General features: G+C 36.7%; 1 protein-coding gene across 1 annotated transcript; it reads right to left on the bottom strand.

The window, feature by feature from the left end:
• Positions 1–15,378: 15,378 nt before the first annotated feature.
• Positions 15,379–17,081, bottom strand: LOC140809875 (uncharacterized). The gene is made up of 2 exons (XM_073167643.1): positions 15,830–17,081; positions 15,379–15,515 (listed from the first exon to the last, which is right to left on the bottom strand). Exons 1-2 carry the CDS (start codon positions 16,998–17,000, stop codon positions 15,481–15,483), a joined length of 1,206 nt encoding a protein of 401 aa, XP_073023744.1. The 5' UTR covers positions 17,001–17,081; the 3' UTR covers positions 15,379–15,480.
• Positions 17,082–17,538: the final 457 nt, after the last annotated feature.

Raw genomic sequence — 17,538 nt, 5'->3', positions numbered from 1 at the left:
GAGATGAAGGATAATATTGGTATATCCAAAAACAGACCAAGATACTAAATAGTTACTAAGAGATATTTAATTTTATTAATACATTAATAGAAGTAATAGATAACTTGATTACAGAAACTCCAATCGAGTGCTATCTTTAGAATTGTGTTGCAGGAGATTTGGTGCAACATTGTAAAGATATTTTGGATAATTTTTTTATTATGTTTCATTTGTTAATTATAAAATGTATTTCATTATTTATAGTAATTTTTAATTATATAGTGTATTTGAGTAACTGTTAGGACCATGGAAGTGTTTAAAAGGGTTAATAAACTTTTTAAAATTTTCTCTTAAACACTGACATATAATGCAACCGGTCTTGATAGGGTTAGCTATACAACACATGATTTTCTCAACTCTTAAAATCGGTCGGATCAAAAGTAACACAAAAAATGGACTGAGGGTTTTCATGATACTTTATACTCAAGAATAAAGACACAACATAATAAGTGACATAAATGAAATGAAACAAGGATTTTAATAAATGTTTGGAGTCTTGATTAGTAGTAATCTCAATAAACGCGCAATGTGATATTTTCCAGATATGGAAAGAAACGGTCATTGACAGCAAAAAGTGATTGTATTTGAGCTATGAGTTTTTATGAAAACATTCTCATATTCTGATGTAGCTTATTTGTAGTGTATGATCAGTAAGTCAACTTTTCTGAAAGAGTAGATAGGATCTTTGTAAGATGTAGGGATGTAAACGATCCAAACCAAGCCGAACAGTATCAGGCTTGAGCATGACTCGTTTAAGATTAATTCAAGCTCAAGCTCGAGCTCGAGCTTGATTCGAGCTTTTATCATCTGGCTTGAGTTTGGCTCGTTTAAGATTGATAGAGCTCGAGCTTTATTCGAGCTTTTATCATCGGGCTAGAATTCGACTTGTATTGAAATTACTAAGCTTGTGAAAAGCTCGAGTTCGACTCGTGAAAAGCTCGTTTATCATTTTAATCAAGCCGGGCTCGAGCTTGGTTTAGTAATAGCTCGTTTATCATATTTAACAAGCCTGACTTGAACTCGGCTCGTTTTCGAGCTCGTAAAACATACAATTGAGCTCGAATTTGAGCTTGATTCGAGCTTGTTAAAATTAAATATATCTATGAACTAATTTTATATTAGACATAAAAGTTTAACTTTTATTAGTACTAATATTTTTATTTGTCAACTCAACAAATGAGTCAAGCTCGAGCTTACGAGCCACCTAAACGAACCGAGTTCGAGCTCGCGAGCCTATTATCGAACATGTTTGCGAGCTCACGAGCCGAATACGTTTAGGCTTGAGCTTGGTTTGATTAAGTTGTCGAGCTCAAAATCGAGCTTGAGCTTGGTTTGATATGATTAACAAACGAACTCAAACAAGATTTTTATCGAGCCGAGCTCCGAATAGCTCGCGAACGGTTTGGTTTGTTTACATCCCTAGTAAGATGTGTGACTTGAATTTGAAGATAACTTACTCAACCGTTTTGAAATATGTTTCGATAGAATGAATAATTGAGTGGTCTTATGCCACAGACTTGTAAGTTCGAGCGGTAAAATAGATAAATATGCTACTTAGGCTAAAATTGTTGGATAGCTTTGCACTTTGAGATCGGTTGAACGACTTATTCTGAACCTTCAATGGAACGATCGAATATATGTAATACATACAATGAAATTTGATCTAGTACAATAAGTCTTTTTTTTTTTATCATCAAAACTAAAGAATCTAACACTCACTATATTGATTTATACATTTGTAATTGAATAAAAAATTTATTTTTTCAAAAAATAATTAAATTACTTATTATTTTATAATCTTATATTTAATCAAGCATAACATTAATGTATCGATATTTTAATTAACGTGTGAATAAATATTTTGTAGAATAAATTAGTTGTTGCTAAACTTACACTTAGGTCATTGTTATGCTACAATATTGGAGATTGTCTTACCATCATTTTCATCTCCTTTTCGTTTTTTCACACTCTTTATCTTTCCTTTCTTTCTTGTGAATAATAATTGACCATGTTGGAGAATGATCAAAACCTACAAAATAAAATATTAACATTGCTTTACTATTACAATTTTGACAAAAGTCGAAGCGGGACAACCATTTGTAAATGATTATTGAGAGAACGAAAACTATGAAGATAACTTTGTAATAGAATCAATAAAAAATTAGTTTCTAGTACGTCGTTATAATATGGGAATTGTGCGGCGGCACTGAGAAAGGTTTTCTTTGGTTTTAGTCTATTTGATTCCTGGGATCATACAAATGAAACAAGGCATGCAAACTAAAGAACTCTTTAGAAGCTGTTTTGCTTTCCAACAGATTCTAAAGCTAATTTTTGTATCCAGGAATGGTCACGGAACCACTTCTAATTGTGATTTTCTAGAGAACTGATCTTAATGTCGGGTTGTTTCATTTGGAGTGAGGGATTTGAAATATTAGGTGTTGTGATTTTGCAACTCAGTGATTTGAAGGTGCGGTTGGCTAACTTATAGCTTGCTCTAGCAGGTCATGTAGAAAATTCTCATAATTTCGAATGATAGAGGCACAAATTTTTTTTTATTTTGTTCAGCTCTTTTCAGCCTCATGCAAACCTTTCAATTTTCGAAATTGAATGGCTAATTAAACGGCTCATTGACCAAGCTTGTAACTCTAGCAATCCAGCATCGTAACAATAAAAGAATGTGTTGGGTATTTATAAGTTTTGGTGATGTACTAACATTCAGAAGTAATAAAATTCAGCAAACACGTTCTTTCACTAGATCTTGTCGCGTATTTTCAAAAGTACTAATTTACGTCTACCGAATTGAGAAAAAAATATCAACTGAGTGATTGGATATTTATGTAGTATTCTGATTGACATAATCATCCAACAAATAGTACCATATTTGTTTCCTTATACGTGAAGACAATTTATCAGCAAATCCACCTGTTAAGAGAATACAAACACAAACATTCTGAACGTTGAATGTCCTTATCACAGACATTTATTGCTTCATACGATTTTGTTATACGATGAATGACACTTGGTAATCGATACTATTTGTTTTATGGTTTGGTCACTATATGATATGGATTATAACCATTCAAATCTTAACATTGGAAATCATATGTAAAAGTCTATTTCAAGAATCAGCCAGAACTCTAGACTCTCGATCAATTCATAATATATTATTCTTTCAGATATTCAAAACTTTGCTAAAATATTCTAGCACACGCTTAAGAGATATATTGCAAGAGTTACGAAAAGCCATCAGGAGACCGGACTGGTCTTGGCTTCGGTAATAATTACATTTACAACGCCATAAAAGGAACCAACGAGATAAGCAGTTGCTATAGTATTGATATCATCGATTTTTTTGTGTCTCATGTAGGTATAGGAAAGCTAGTGGAAGATTCTTTAGAGAGATGTCTGGTGAGTTTGACATCTTGTGTGGATAATGATGATTGGGAACTTAGAGAGAAATTACTAGCTCTTGATAGTTTTCCAAAAGAAAAGTGGGTTGGCTCTCAAAAAGAGGAGTTGTTGGAAGATGCAACTAAAGAGGTACCGCATATTTCTCATGAATTAAAGGAATTACCTAAACACCTGTGTTATGCATTTTTAGACTAAAATTGACTTATCTTGTAATTATATCTTCATCTCTAACTTTGGATGAAAAATATAAATTGTTGAGAGTTTTGATGAAATTTAAACTGCCTCAGGATGTTCGATAGCTGATGTAAAGAGAATTAGTCACACTATATGCATGCATAATATTTTGATAGAGGAATCATATATGCCATTTTTTGATCATCAAATGAGGTTGAACCCGGCTATGAAAGAAATAGTAAAGGCTGAAGTATTGAAATGCTAAATGATGATATAATATTCACATGTCTATACGATACATTCGCATTTAAGAGGATGCCCTTTGGGATGTACAATGAAACTATTACTTTCTAGAGGTGTATGATAGTCATATTTGCAGACATGGTGGAAGAGATTGTAGAAGTCTTCATAGATGATTTCTCAGTATTTGGTTCCTAATTTGATCACTGTTTGCATAACTTATCATTTGTTTTACAGAGATGCCAAGAAAAGAATCTTGTTCTTAACTGGGAAAAAAAGTCACTTATGGTCCATGAGGTCATTGTTCTTAAGCATAAGTATCTTCAAGTGGATTAGAGATTGACAGAGCCAAGGTTTTTTCAATCAAAGAAACTTTCACCACCAAAGAATGTCAAAGGAATAAGAAGCTTTTTAGGACATGTCGGATTCTATAAACGATTTATTAAAAAAAAAAATACTAAAATCACTAAACCTTTGTGAAACTTATTTTTTATGATGATCGATAGCAGGCTTTTGACAAGATCAAGGAAGCATTAGTGACTGCACATATCATTATAGTACCTGACTCGAAGGAGTCATTCGAACATATGTCTGATGCTAGTGACTATGCGGTTGCTGTTGTACTAGGACAAAGAAGAAACAAGATGTTCAGAGTAATTCACTATACAAGTCGCACCACAGATGCAACACAACATAATTACACCACTAATGAAAAGAAACTTTTTATAGTGGTGTTTGCGTTTGAAAAATTCAGATCGTATCTAATTGCCCTAAAGTAATTTTTATGCTGAACATACAACAATTTATTGCTTGATGGACAAGAAAGATGCAAAGCCAAGGTTGATGAGGTGGATATTGGTGCTACAAGAATTTTACTTTACGGTCAAAGACGAGAAAAGAAGTTACAATCAAGTGGCTAACTATCTATCAAGGTTAGAGATAGAAGACAAGAGAGAAGAAAAATGCATCAGGGAGACATTTCCTAACGAACTACTCTCCGAGGTAAATTCTAAACTTTCATGGTTTGCAGACATTGCTAATGTTTTTTCTTGTGGCCAAATTTGAACCATCATCAAAGAAAAAAATTTCCATGACTCTAAATTCTACCTCTGGGATGATCCATATGTCTTCAAGTGATGCATTGATTAAGTCTTCAGAAGATGTGTGACGAAAGAGGAAACAAAAGAGATTTCGGAGCAATGACATTCTACACAAAATGGTGGGCATTTTGAAAAATCATGGACAGTATCTAAGGTATTACACTGGTTTTTATTGTCCTAACTTGTTTAAAGATTTTTACACCTTAGTAAAATCTTGTAATAGATGCCCATGGGTAGATAATATTTCTAGGCAACACAAATTACTACTAACAAATATTTTGGATGTGAAGCTTTTTGACGTTTGAAGAATAGATTTTATGAGAACTTTCCTGCCTTATTTTTGTCAATCTTATATACTAACTGTTATTGATTATGTCTCGAAATAGTGGAAGCTATTCCCACAATACTAATTATTCTCTTGTTGTAGTTAAATTTGTGTATAAGATATCTTCATTAGGTTTGGGATGCGAAGAGCAATATTAATCGATGATGGTACGTATTTTTCCAATAAGATTTTTAACTCACCCTTGGCTAAATATAATGTGAAGCATAAGGTGATGCTTTCCTTTCATCCAAAATCAAAAGGTCAAGCATAAATATATAACAATGAAGTCAAGAAAATTTTGGAGAAAAATGTTAAGGTTAATATGAAGGATTGAAAATTAACTTGAATGATGCACTTTGGGCATATAAGACTAGATTCAAGACACCTATTAGGATGTCCACTACAAGTTGGTTTTTGGAAAAACATGTCACCTACTTGTAGAAGTGGAGCACAAAGTGTTTTGGGCTGTTAAGAAACTCAACTTTGATATGAAAAGTTTCAGGGGAACAAAGGCTAATACAACTTAGCAATATGGAAGAATTTTGGAACAGTGCTTACGAAAATGCCAAGATCTACAAAAAAATAAAAGAATAAGTTGCATGACAAGAAAATTTTGCGAAGAGAGTTCGAGCCTGAACGACAAACATTATTATTTAATTCTACAATGCACTGTTTCCCGGTAAGTTGAAGTTTAGGTGGTCAGGACCGTTCACCATAGAGACAGTGCGTCTATATGGTGCAATTGAACTAAAGTGCAATGATGAACGAACTTTCAACATCAATGGTCAACAAGTCAAGCATTACCAGGGGAGCGAATTGTTGAGTGTAGACAACATTCCATTATGAGAAGCAAACTGAATTTACTGATAGTCAGGCTGAGGACTATAAACTAAGTGCTTTTTGGGAGGTAACCCAAATTCATATCCTTTAATTTTATAGAGTTTATTAACTTTTCTTAATTTAATTTTTTTATGTTATCATTAAGCATGTTGTGATAGATTTATAAAAATCGAGTTTTTGTGATGCAAGTGTGATGGAAATTTAAAAAATAACTAAATAAAGTCTGCAGTGAATACAACGCTTCAGCACCAACAATATGGCGCCTCTGTCCCATATCTTAGTACACACATGCTACGACAACAACACCACATCCATAGCGCCTAAGCACCAACTGGCCATTTTTTGAAATTAAAATACAGAACAACAAGCGCCTTAGCGTCCGTAAGTTGGGGCCCCGTGCCTGTTGCCTATATATACTGATCCCTAGGTGCAGAATCAGAAACGCGAATGCCCAAACTCTTTCCCTCTCGCACGGCCGGCCGCATCTCAACCACTTTAGTGCGTTTCTTCAAAAAAATATCACACTGTCACCACATCATCCGATATCTTCTACTGTAATATCTTCAAGCCAATTCACACAGCATCATTGCAAAATCAAGGTTAGTGTTCATCCCAAATTTGGTAATTTTCTTCAAACACCATATTGACAACTTGAATTCGATTTTTCCATTCTAACTCGGATATTCATTGGTTTTGGCCCTCTCCTACAACATTGTAACAAAATTTTGCACTATTGTTGATGGGTCGTTTGTGCTAGCGCCTTCGAAAGCATTTCGCACACAACAACCTTCAATGAGCTTCAATAGCTCGTGTTCTAAGAATATTAACACCGATGAATTAAATCGAGTTTGGTTTTAAACCAAGCGAAAGAAACTCGAAGTAATCCTTCGTAAAGAAAGCTGAAATGTTAGAAAGTATTTTAACTTGTGTAAACTGACTAACTGAAAGAACACATATTAGTTTTTTCATTCTTATATTTCAGTTATGGTAACAACTGACCACACGAACACTCTAACTAATCAAAACGATTTTAAAGTGATTGTTAATCAGTTAAATACACAAGATATGTTTATGGATGTTCAGAGACTTCAACTACTCCTACATCACCCCTTCTATCTCCACGGATAGGATACACTAGAAGATTTTGGTTTATACAATTACATGTACAAGCCCACTTAGCTAGGACTTATCCACTGCCTAAACTGAACTCCTAGCTACGACTGAAAACAGCAACTTCCAGTCAACAATTATTTAATGTTTATGTGAGAAAGGCTATATACACAAGTTTAAAGTCTTTGTGCAAGACTGTTTTGGGTGGTATTGAAAGTAATTGTGTGTGTGAGAACTGAACAAGAATGTTCTCACACACTGAGGGAAAGTGGCTTCTACACTAAGCTGATACAATGATGAAGAATTCCCTCTAGGCTTAAGTGCTTCTGAAAGCTGATATGCAACTGAGCGTGCCCTTTTCTCTCTAGTATTGTATATGTGCTCCCTCTATTGTTTGAGTCTTCACCGATCTTCTCTTTATATAGGCGGAGGAAGCTGATCGTACAGTGAGAATCATTTATTGTATACGTTGCATTTGAATCGGCTTCTTGGACTATATGTCTCGTCTTTTTGACTGTCCCTCTGAAGCGTTTTGTCTTTAATGCTCTGATGCAACGTCCATTATTGTCCTTTGACTGGATAATGGCTTTGTACCTTCTCGCACAGCTGGAATCCACTCGAAGGAATTTATTATCAACCATAACTAAAGGATTCTAACTGATGCTTCGTATTGGTCAGTTTAAACTGATCTTTCAGTTGGGCTGGTGAAATCAGTTGACTCGTCAGTTGAACTGATTTCACATTCGTTCAGTTGGACTGATCAGCTAGGTTTTTTCATCAGTTGAGCACTCCTTCGGCTGGCCAGGCTTATGAGGTTTTCCTGCTGAATCACCTATCAACTGGTCAACCAGCTGTATTGCTCAAATGACGTAGCCAGTTAGACTGATTCAATTTGTGCGATCAGTTGGGTCTTCAGTTTTGCGATGTAAACATCTCGTGAGTGATCCTAGATTCTGCATAATAAGGTGTAACACAATTAACAAGTTTTGTTATCATCAAAATCAAGATTGCGAACTATTCCAACAATTTGGTTCTTAGGATAAAAAATTCAAATTTTACCATGCATTTAAGGTGTTTGATGAATTGCTAGAAGTAACAAGTGTTGGTTGTGCTTGGGAATTATTATTGGTAGAAATTTTGAGGGGTTGATTTGTGATATTGGTTGGTAATTAAATCATTGAGGTTGGAGTATGGTGGAAGGTTGAAGAGTGGAAACCTTGTTATTGGTGGTATTGATATTGATCTATTGTTTGAATTGAATTTGTGGAATTATGCCTCCTAAAAAGAAGTGAAAAGTCCACTATTTTTAAACTTTAAAATCTTACTAAATTTTTTTTCTGAAACATGCCATGTAAAATAACTCAGCATTTGCAAAATCCATAAATTAATTTAACATTTAAAATCTCAAATGCATAAAAAATTTCTAAATCGTCAATTAACAAAAATTCTACGTCAACCTTTAACATGATCAAAACCAACTTCAAAATAAAGCATAAGAATCTCTAAATAAATCATTCTCAAAATCTTAATTTCCAAACTTCAACTATCAAGCTAATACAGAAAATAAATTTCCATCGGGAGTATACTGTCAGACTCGATTCATTCAAGCGTCAGCGACTCCATCAATATCATCATCACCTGCAACCATCCAAACCTAGTGAGTCTAATGACTCGGCATGTTCTAACCATACGTAACAAATAATACATATACATGCATTAAAATCATTCTTTTATTTAAAATATGCTTGTAATCATAAATAAATTATAAATCATTTAATTGTAAAAATTTTTATCATCATATCATTTTAGATGAAGTTTGATCTTTAAAAGTGACTACATGTAATCGTATCATGTGGTGACTGATCAGTCTTAGCTCAACATTGCGCATGGGGACGGGCACTAGGCACCGCCGTAAATGGAAATACGATCGTTTGGCTCCTTCTGGTGCCTTCTCCCGTAAATGGACTCCCTCTAGGGCCTTCTCTCTCACGATATTCCCAATAATCATATATTATATCATATTTGTCACAGTCAATTCACATCCTTCAAAATATATTTCTTTCCTTTTTATTCATAAAATATCATGTTCTTCAAAATTCGTAAAATAACATTTTTCAAGAAAAAATCGTACAGCTTTAACATAAATCATAAAATTTCATATTTTCATTATAAACGCTTTAAAATATTATTTAACATGTATTATGATTCTTCGGACACTGCCAAACCTTTCGCACTACTCGGTACATAAAATGACCATTTTGCCACTGTGCTCTAAAATTCCTGATTGTTTTTTGACGTTTTCTTGCTTTTATCGACTCAAGCCTATCCAAACCATCATACAATCTTAAATTTGACTTCTAATATTTTTCTTAGACGTAAATCCGAGACTTTTGTTTTAATTACTTAATAAATAAACCATGAAGCGTTTTTAACCCGAATAAATTCAAAACTTAATGGTTTATTCCCAAATTTTAAACATAAATTTTTCATCCCTAAACTTAACATGAAACATAATAATACACTCATAAACATTTATTAGACGTAAAATTAAGCTCATCAACTAATTTCTCTATTCGTTTTAAAACTTAATTGTACGTCCCGGTTTTAACCCATATCGACTCAAATCTTAACCAATCTTGAACCATATCTTACTAACACCTTACTAACCCTTTTACATCCCAAATCAACCCAATTAAAACCCTTGAACAAGCCTAGAACCTTGCTGGAAAATTATGCTCATTTTCGAAGACCCTAGCTTGCACAAAACCCTAACTTGCTTTGACCCTAGCCCTTGGCTGACTCCACCAGACCTTATGTAACCTTCCTAGGACCATGACCAAGCCCTTAAAAACCTACTAGAACAGCCTCTACAGCCCATGCACTTGCCAACCCATAAACCATCACCTACAAGATTTGCGCGGTAAACCCCTAGCATCCTATGCCCTATCCCTTGCACCAGCCGTCCCTTAGCCTATCTAGGACCATGACTCAGCCCCTTTAAGACCCCTGGACGTGCCCTAACAGCAGCCAGCAGCCACACTGTAACGTCTCACTCATTTTAAAAAGTGCGGAATAAATTTTTTTTTTATAAAAGTTCGTATTTTCGAAATAACATTTAAAATAATCGTAATTATCTGACCGTAAAAATAGCGCAGTTTAAAATAACCAAACTTATTCATAATCATAAACTTATCCAGAATCATACGTATACGTGAACGAATAAAAACTTAAAATCATCAACGTTTGAAAATATTCATCTCCTCTCAATCTCATAAATCATAATGCGGAAAACATGTGGTCCTCGGATCGTGTCACCCCACCAGGTCTGCCTACTCAGAGTTCGGCACCTCATGTCTCCTCATCATGAAACTCACCTGCATCACACACGCCTAGTGAGTCTAAAGACCCAACACGCCTGTACCAGGAATAACAAGTACATATACATAGCACACAGCAGTGAAAAATATCATACCCAACATATATTTCATGAACTTAAAATCATAACGTAAACGTGTCGTGTAAAATCATATCGTGTCAAAACATGTCTAATCATGTTATCATATTGTATGCGTAACTGTGACCTGTTAAAACGTGGTAATAGCATGTATCATCGTATCAGCATATACGTGTTAAAATCTTAATTTGAATTCCGTTCATTAGCTGTGACTTTCGTATCATCATGTCATCATGTCAGTCGATGGATCCATCTACGTGTAACCGCGGTACCCGGCGGCGGGGGACATCAGCGACACTCTCACCCGTCAACTGAGCCCGAGCCTATCATGTCATCATATCATGTCAATGGAAATACGATCGTCGGGCTCCCTCTGGGGCCTTCTCCCGTAAACAGGCTCCCTCTGGGGCCTTTTCCCTCATGATATCTCCAATCATATCATCGTGTCATCGTGTTAGTCACAACTAATTCACTTCCTTCAAAACGTGTCATCATATTCATCACTTAATAAAAACATGCATATACATAATTTTTCCTTTAAACCAAGCATGCAACGTATTCAGCATAATTACGTAAAAATCGTAAACATGATACATAAATATTTAAAATATCATAATTTTGTGCTCAGGGCGCTGCCAGGACCAACATCTCACGCCAGGTGCAAAATGATCATTTTGCCCATGGAAACCCAAAATTACCTTTTGCCCCTAGACGTAAAATTTCACTTCTTTGACATTTTCTTAATTCCATTAGCTCTAACACGTCCCAAATAATTATTTAAGCTTACAAGAACTTTCCCATATTTTTATTTGGCTTAAATATATGACTTTTAAATTAATCTTTAAATATAACCTATTAATGCGTTTTAATCCCGAATTAAACCAAACGTTAGCATAAAATTCCCAAATTGAAAACTTAGACTTATAATAATTATTTCAGCTTAAATATAATTTTATATAATTTTATTAGGCTTAAATCTAAACGTTTCAATTAATTATTTAATTAATATCTCTTGCGGCGACTAAATCCCGAATAAAACCAAAACTCATTATTTTGATCCGAAGCTTACCAAACTCCTTAAAATATCCCAAAACATATTTATAAGCGTTCCTAGACATAAACTCGAGCCAAAATAAGAACTTAACCGATTCGTTTTAAAACTTGAATCGGAGTCCCGGTTTTAACCCGAATCGGACCAAAACTAAACCGAAACTTTCCCAACTTTTTTATATATCTTAACAACACTTAAAGGACTCTAAAAAATCTAAAACCCGATCTAGAGTCCCTCGAACCCACGGCCAGCGAGCTGCTGGAAATTCCAGCAACAAATTTCCGTGAAGTTAACCCTCTTATCTTGACCCTAACATGCTAACCACCCCAACCAACCTCAAGCCCAGCCGCTAGGGACCCAGACCAGACCTTACTGGACCTGCCTTAACCACGAACACAGCCCCATGCCAGCTACAACCCACGAAGAGCCGCAAAACATCCAAAAATCACACCCGAGACTCCCCTTAGCGCTTGAGTTTGATCGAACCACTATGAGGATAGATCCAGCAGCTGTCAAGTCTCTCCAAGCCGTGTCTTCAGCCCACCAGGGCCTAGTACGTGGCTCATTTCAGCCCTCGCGCCACTGGTTCGACCTCTCCCTCGCTCACCACCCAAACACGAGAAAACCCTTCCCCCTTTCACCTCTCGGCCCCCTCCCAAACCTGTCCAAAACTTATGCCCTCTACACAGCATCACTCTGCCCTCCTGAACGTCCCCTGAACCTTCACAAAACAGCAACCCCTTGCACTACAAACCAGAAAGCGTGTATCAAACAAAGTAACAGAAGCTAAGAAAATAATGGCGGAAGCTAAAAGAAATGGGACTTCATTCAATACTCAAAATGGAAGTCTCGAAGAAGTGAAGTACAATAACCGTAATGTGCTGCTTTTATATCAATACAAAATAGAAATGAAGAAACACGCTTATGCTTAAAGGAAGAAATAAAGGAAACGTGTTTTGCTTGTTAATACGTCCCCTCAATATGGAGCATGGATGTTGTGAATCCCCATCTTGGACAATAACATGCGGAAGCGAGTCGGTAGTAGCGACTTGGTAAACAAATCAGCAAGCTGCAAATGTGTTGAAAGGTGCAGGATCTTGATGAGTCCACTGTGAAGTTTTTCTCGAACAATATGGCAATCTATTTCAATATGCTTCGTTCGCTCATGAAAAACAGGGTTGGATGCAATGTGGATAGCCGATTGACTGTCACAGAACAACACAGCAGGTTCATCGCAAGAAATGCAGAGGTCCTTCAACAATGATAACAGCCAAATCACCTCACAAGTAGCATTGGCCATCGACCTGTATTCTGCTTCAGCGGATGACCTGGAAACGGTTTGTTGTTTCTTGGATTTCCACGATATTAAGGACTCACCAAGAAGGACACAATATCCAGAAATTGATCGCCGAGTGTCTTGACAAGCTGCCCAATCCGAGTCAGAAAAGAAACTAAGTTTGAGTGGGGTTGACTGTCCATAAAAGAGACCTTGACCAACCGTGCCTTTCACATACTTGAGCACTGAATATACGGCTTGAAGATGTGGAGTTCGAGGCTTGGACACGAACTGACTTAGCTTGTTGACTGAATAAGCAAGGTCAGGTCTTGTGATGGTTAAATACAAGAGCTTTCCCATCAACCTTCGATATAGAGAAGGATCACTTAATAAGTCACCATCTTCATTGTTTAGCTTTGAATTGACATCCAACGGTGTTGTGCGAGGCTTGCATCCTAAGAGACCCGCCTCAGTAAGTAGTTGAAGTGCATAGTGTCGTTGACAAATGGAGATGCCACGAGAAGATCTTGCAACTTCTATTCCCAGAAAATACTTCAAACTGCCCAAATCTTTCAATTTAAAATGACTATTCAAGAACAGCTTCAAATCTAAGGCGTCCTGCTCATTATTCGTGGCAATAACAATGTCGTCCACATAAACCAATAAAGCCAAAAAAACATCACCCCGTGTTCGAATAAACAAAGAGCTATCAGCATGTGACTGATGAAAACCAATGGTGAGCAACGTAGATGAAAATTTGGAAAACCATTGACGTGAAGCCTGTTTAAGGCCATACAAAGATTTGTGGAGCTTGCAAACTGCATTCATGGGAAGATTTACCCCCTTTTGTTGATATCCCGGAGGCAATGACATGTACACCTCCTCATCTAAATCACCATGTAGGAAGGCATTATTAACATCAAGTTGGGTAAGAGACCAACCACGGATGGCAGCCAACGCCATCAATGTTCTGACCGTGACAATCTTGGCCACAGGTGAGAATGTTTCAAAATAGTCCACTCCCTCCTGTTGTGTGTATCCCTTAGCAACCAACCGTGCTTTATACCTTTCTAGTGTGCCATCTGCTCGAAATTTAGCCTTATATACCCAACGACATCCCACAGTACTCTTCCCATGTGGTAAGGAAACAATAGAACAAGTTCGATTGCTTTCCAGAGCTTGCAATTCAGCATCCATGGCTTCACGCCACTCTGGTTTCACAACAGCTTGGGAGAAAGTATTTGGTTCAACAATGGAAGATATGTTGTGAACAAGAGCTTGGTAAGGAATAGAAAGTTTATGGTTGCTAAGAACAGAAGATAAAGGGTGAGTTGTGGAGGCATGAGAAGAAGATGCAGTGGCATAACATTGATAATCAGTCAACCATGTAGGTTTAGTTGGAACTCGATGTGGACGGGCAGCAACATCATTATTGGAGCTTGCAGCCGGAGTGTTTAAAGGCTGTGAAGGGGCCTGGGTTGGTAGAACAGAATCAGAGAAGAAGGTAGTGTCCATAGAAGAAGATTCACATTGGAAAGGGAAAATATTCTCATGAAATATTACATCTCGAGATATATAAATCTCATTTGTGAGAAGATTAAGCAATTTATATGCTTTGTAGCCAGGGGGTAACCAAGGAAAACAGATTTGATTGCACGGGGAGAGAATTTGGTACGATGACTAAGGAGAGTTGAACCATAGCACAGGCAACCAAACACCTTTAAATGAGAGAATGAGGGACTTTTATGAAAAAATATATCAAAGGGAGATTTATTTGACAAAAGGGATGTAGGTGTGCGGTTAATAAGATATACGGAAGTGAGAATGCAATCACTCCAGTATTATAAAGGAATATGGGATTGAAAAAGTAGAGCCCGGGCCACATTCAAAATGTGTTGATGTTTTCTTTCTACGACAGAATTTTGTTGTGGACGCTCCACACAAGAATGAAAAGGAATGATTCCTTCGGACTTGAAAAATTCAGAGAACCTCAGTTCGGGAGCATTGTCGGATCGAACTGACTTTATTTGCTTGTTAAATTGTGTACGAATCATCCGACAGTAAGAAGGAAATATATGAAGCACATCAGATTTAGACTTAAGCAAATAAATCCATGTGTACCGAGATTGGTCATCAACAATTGTGAGAAAATATTTGAATCCATCAACACTTTGAGGATTAAAGGGACCCCAAACATCAATATGAATCAAGTCAAAAAGACTACTAGACAATGAATTATTGGAAATAAATGGCAATCGTCTTTGTTTTGACAAAGGGCATATTTCACAGTTCAATATATCATTGTTATTTATGGGATTGATATCCAAAGCCTTTCCCAAAACAGATAACTTGGGAAAAGAAGCATGTCCAAATCTATAATGCCAAAGTTGAGACTTGGAAAGGGAAACATTACAAATTGTAGCTGGAAAATGACATAGAATGTATAGGTCGCCCACTCTTCTACCCATCCCAATCATCTTGTCCTGGTTGAGAACCTGGATTTGACAAGAATCATGAAGAAAAGATACTGAGCAAGGAATTTGTTTGGTTAAGGAACTGATGGACAACAAGTTAAATTTGAAATGAGGGACATAAAGAACATCTTTCAGGATTAGTTCACGTGACAACTTAACTGTCCCTATGTGGGTAACTGATGCAATCGAATTATTAGGCAATGTGACACTAGAATGAAACGGTTTGAAGGCATGGTAAGACTTCAAGGAACAACAAATATGGTGTGTGGCACCTGTGTCTATGATCCAAGATAAGGTAAGAGCAGAAGTAGAGGTAGTGAATAATGAGGATGTACCGGTGAAACAAAGTGTAGTATCAGGTTGGTGTTGTGAAACCAAAGTGTTGCCACCAAGCTGAAGTTGCGAGCTTAAAAATGCAATAAGCTGTCGGCAATGTTCTGGATTCAGATTTTCAGTAGTTGGCATTGGCGCATCAGAATAGCTGCGAGTATGATTAACATGGACTCTTCCTTCACTCTCTGCACCAATAGTTGGCAGTGGCACATCAGAATAACTACGAGCATGATTAACATGGACTTTTCCGTCACTCTGTTTCTGCTTATATCTTGGATGACTTGGAGGATATCCGTGCAATTTGTAACATTTATCAACAGTGTGATTGGGAAAATGGCAATGTGAACAAACAGAAACAGGCCTATCAAACTTGGTTCCCTTAATGGTAGGAGCACCTCTTACAGCTGCAACGTTCGGAGTATTGAATTGATCAGGTAGATTTACAGAAGCATCATGATGTATCGATCTTTGCCTCTCCTCCTGAACAACCAAAGAGAAAGTCTTCGAAATCACTGGCAGTGGCTCCATCATTAAGATCTGAGCGCGGATTTGAGCATATGACTCATTTAAACCCATTAAGAACTGCATCACACACTCCTGATTATGATAATCCAGCCATTCCTTTATCGAACCACAGTGACACACGGAAATCGGCTGGAAATCTTTCAATTCGTCCCACAAAGTTCTCATTCTAGTGTAATATGAACTAATATCCATCGAGCCTTGGTGTAATCCAGTCAAGAGTTTCTTAATTTGAAAAACTCTTGGAGCATTACTTTGATGAAATCTATCTCTTAGATCATTCCAAATTTCATATGCCGTGGACATGTATAATAAGCTATCCGCAATCTCTCGGCTGACAGAATTCAAAATCCACGAGATCACCATGCTATTACATCGAATCCACGCAGCATACAACAAATCACCAGATGCAGGGCGTAATTGCGTACCATCAACAAACAAAAGCTTATTCTTAGCAGTCAAAGCCATTGACATTGCTCTGCTCCAGGTATTATAATTGTTACCTGTAAGTAAATGAGAAACCAAGAACAAACCAGGATGATCGCCATTTTGCAGATAGAATGGGCTACTCGAATCTTCGTAAGATACTCGGCCACCTGAGTTGTTTGAGCTTGTAGCTTGAGAAATTGGTACTGGATTTCCTCTCGCCATTGAAGATAATCAGAGTTTCAGCTTAGAAATTAAGCTCTGATACCATAACAGAAGCTAAGAAAATAATGGCGGAAGCTAAAAGAAATGGGACTTCATTCAATACTCAAAATGGAAGTCTCGAAGAAGTGAAGTACAATAACCGTAATGTGCTGCTTTTATATCAATACAAAATAGAAATGAAGAAACACGCTTATGCTTAAAGGAAGAAATAAAGGAAACATGTTTTGCTTGTTAATACAAAGGATAGTATGAACACTCAAAACCGAATGCATAAATCACATACAGTGCTAGATCGAAAGTTTAAATGCATAGATACATGTACATCAGTAATATAACGTGAATGATGCAGCAAAGGTGATACAAAGCATGCCTTGATGATGTAGTCGTGAGGGAAACGAAGAACGAGTGCCGGAGAACAATTTTCTTTCAAGAATAGAGCTTGGCCGATGGTTCCTTCAGCTGTGAAATGATGAAACCGATGGAAAAAGCTGAGGGAGGAGGTGTCGGCTGTTGGTGGGGAAAGGGTTAGGTTAAATAT

This window comes from Primulina eburnea, chromosome 13, assembly GCF_022965805.1.
Source record: "Primulina eburnea isolate SZY01 chromosome 13, ASM2296580v1, whole genome shotgun sequence".
In the NCBI taxonomy this organism is placed as follows: Eukaryota; Viridiplantae; Streptophyta; class Magnoliopsida; order Lamiales; family Gesneriaceae; genus Primulina; species Primulina eburnea.
Note: the sequence above shows the minus strand (reverse complement) of the source record. Positions and strands in the feature narration are given on the sequence as shown.

Coding starts and splice junctions, on each gene's coding strand:
- LOC140809875 (XM_073167643.1), bottom strand. CDS start 17,000: ATGGCGAGAGGAAATCCAGTACCAATTTCTCAAGCTACAAGCTCAAAC. Junction 15,516..15,829: donor TACTACACTTTGTTTCACCG/GTACATCCTCAT, acceptor TGTCAAATCCAG/GTTCTCAACCAGGACAAGAT.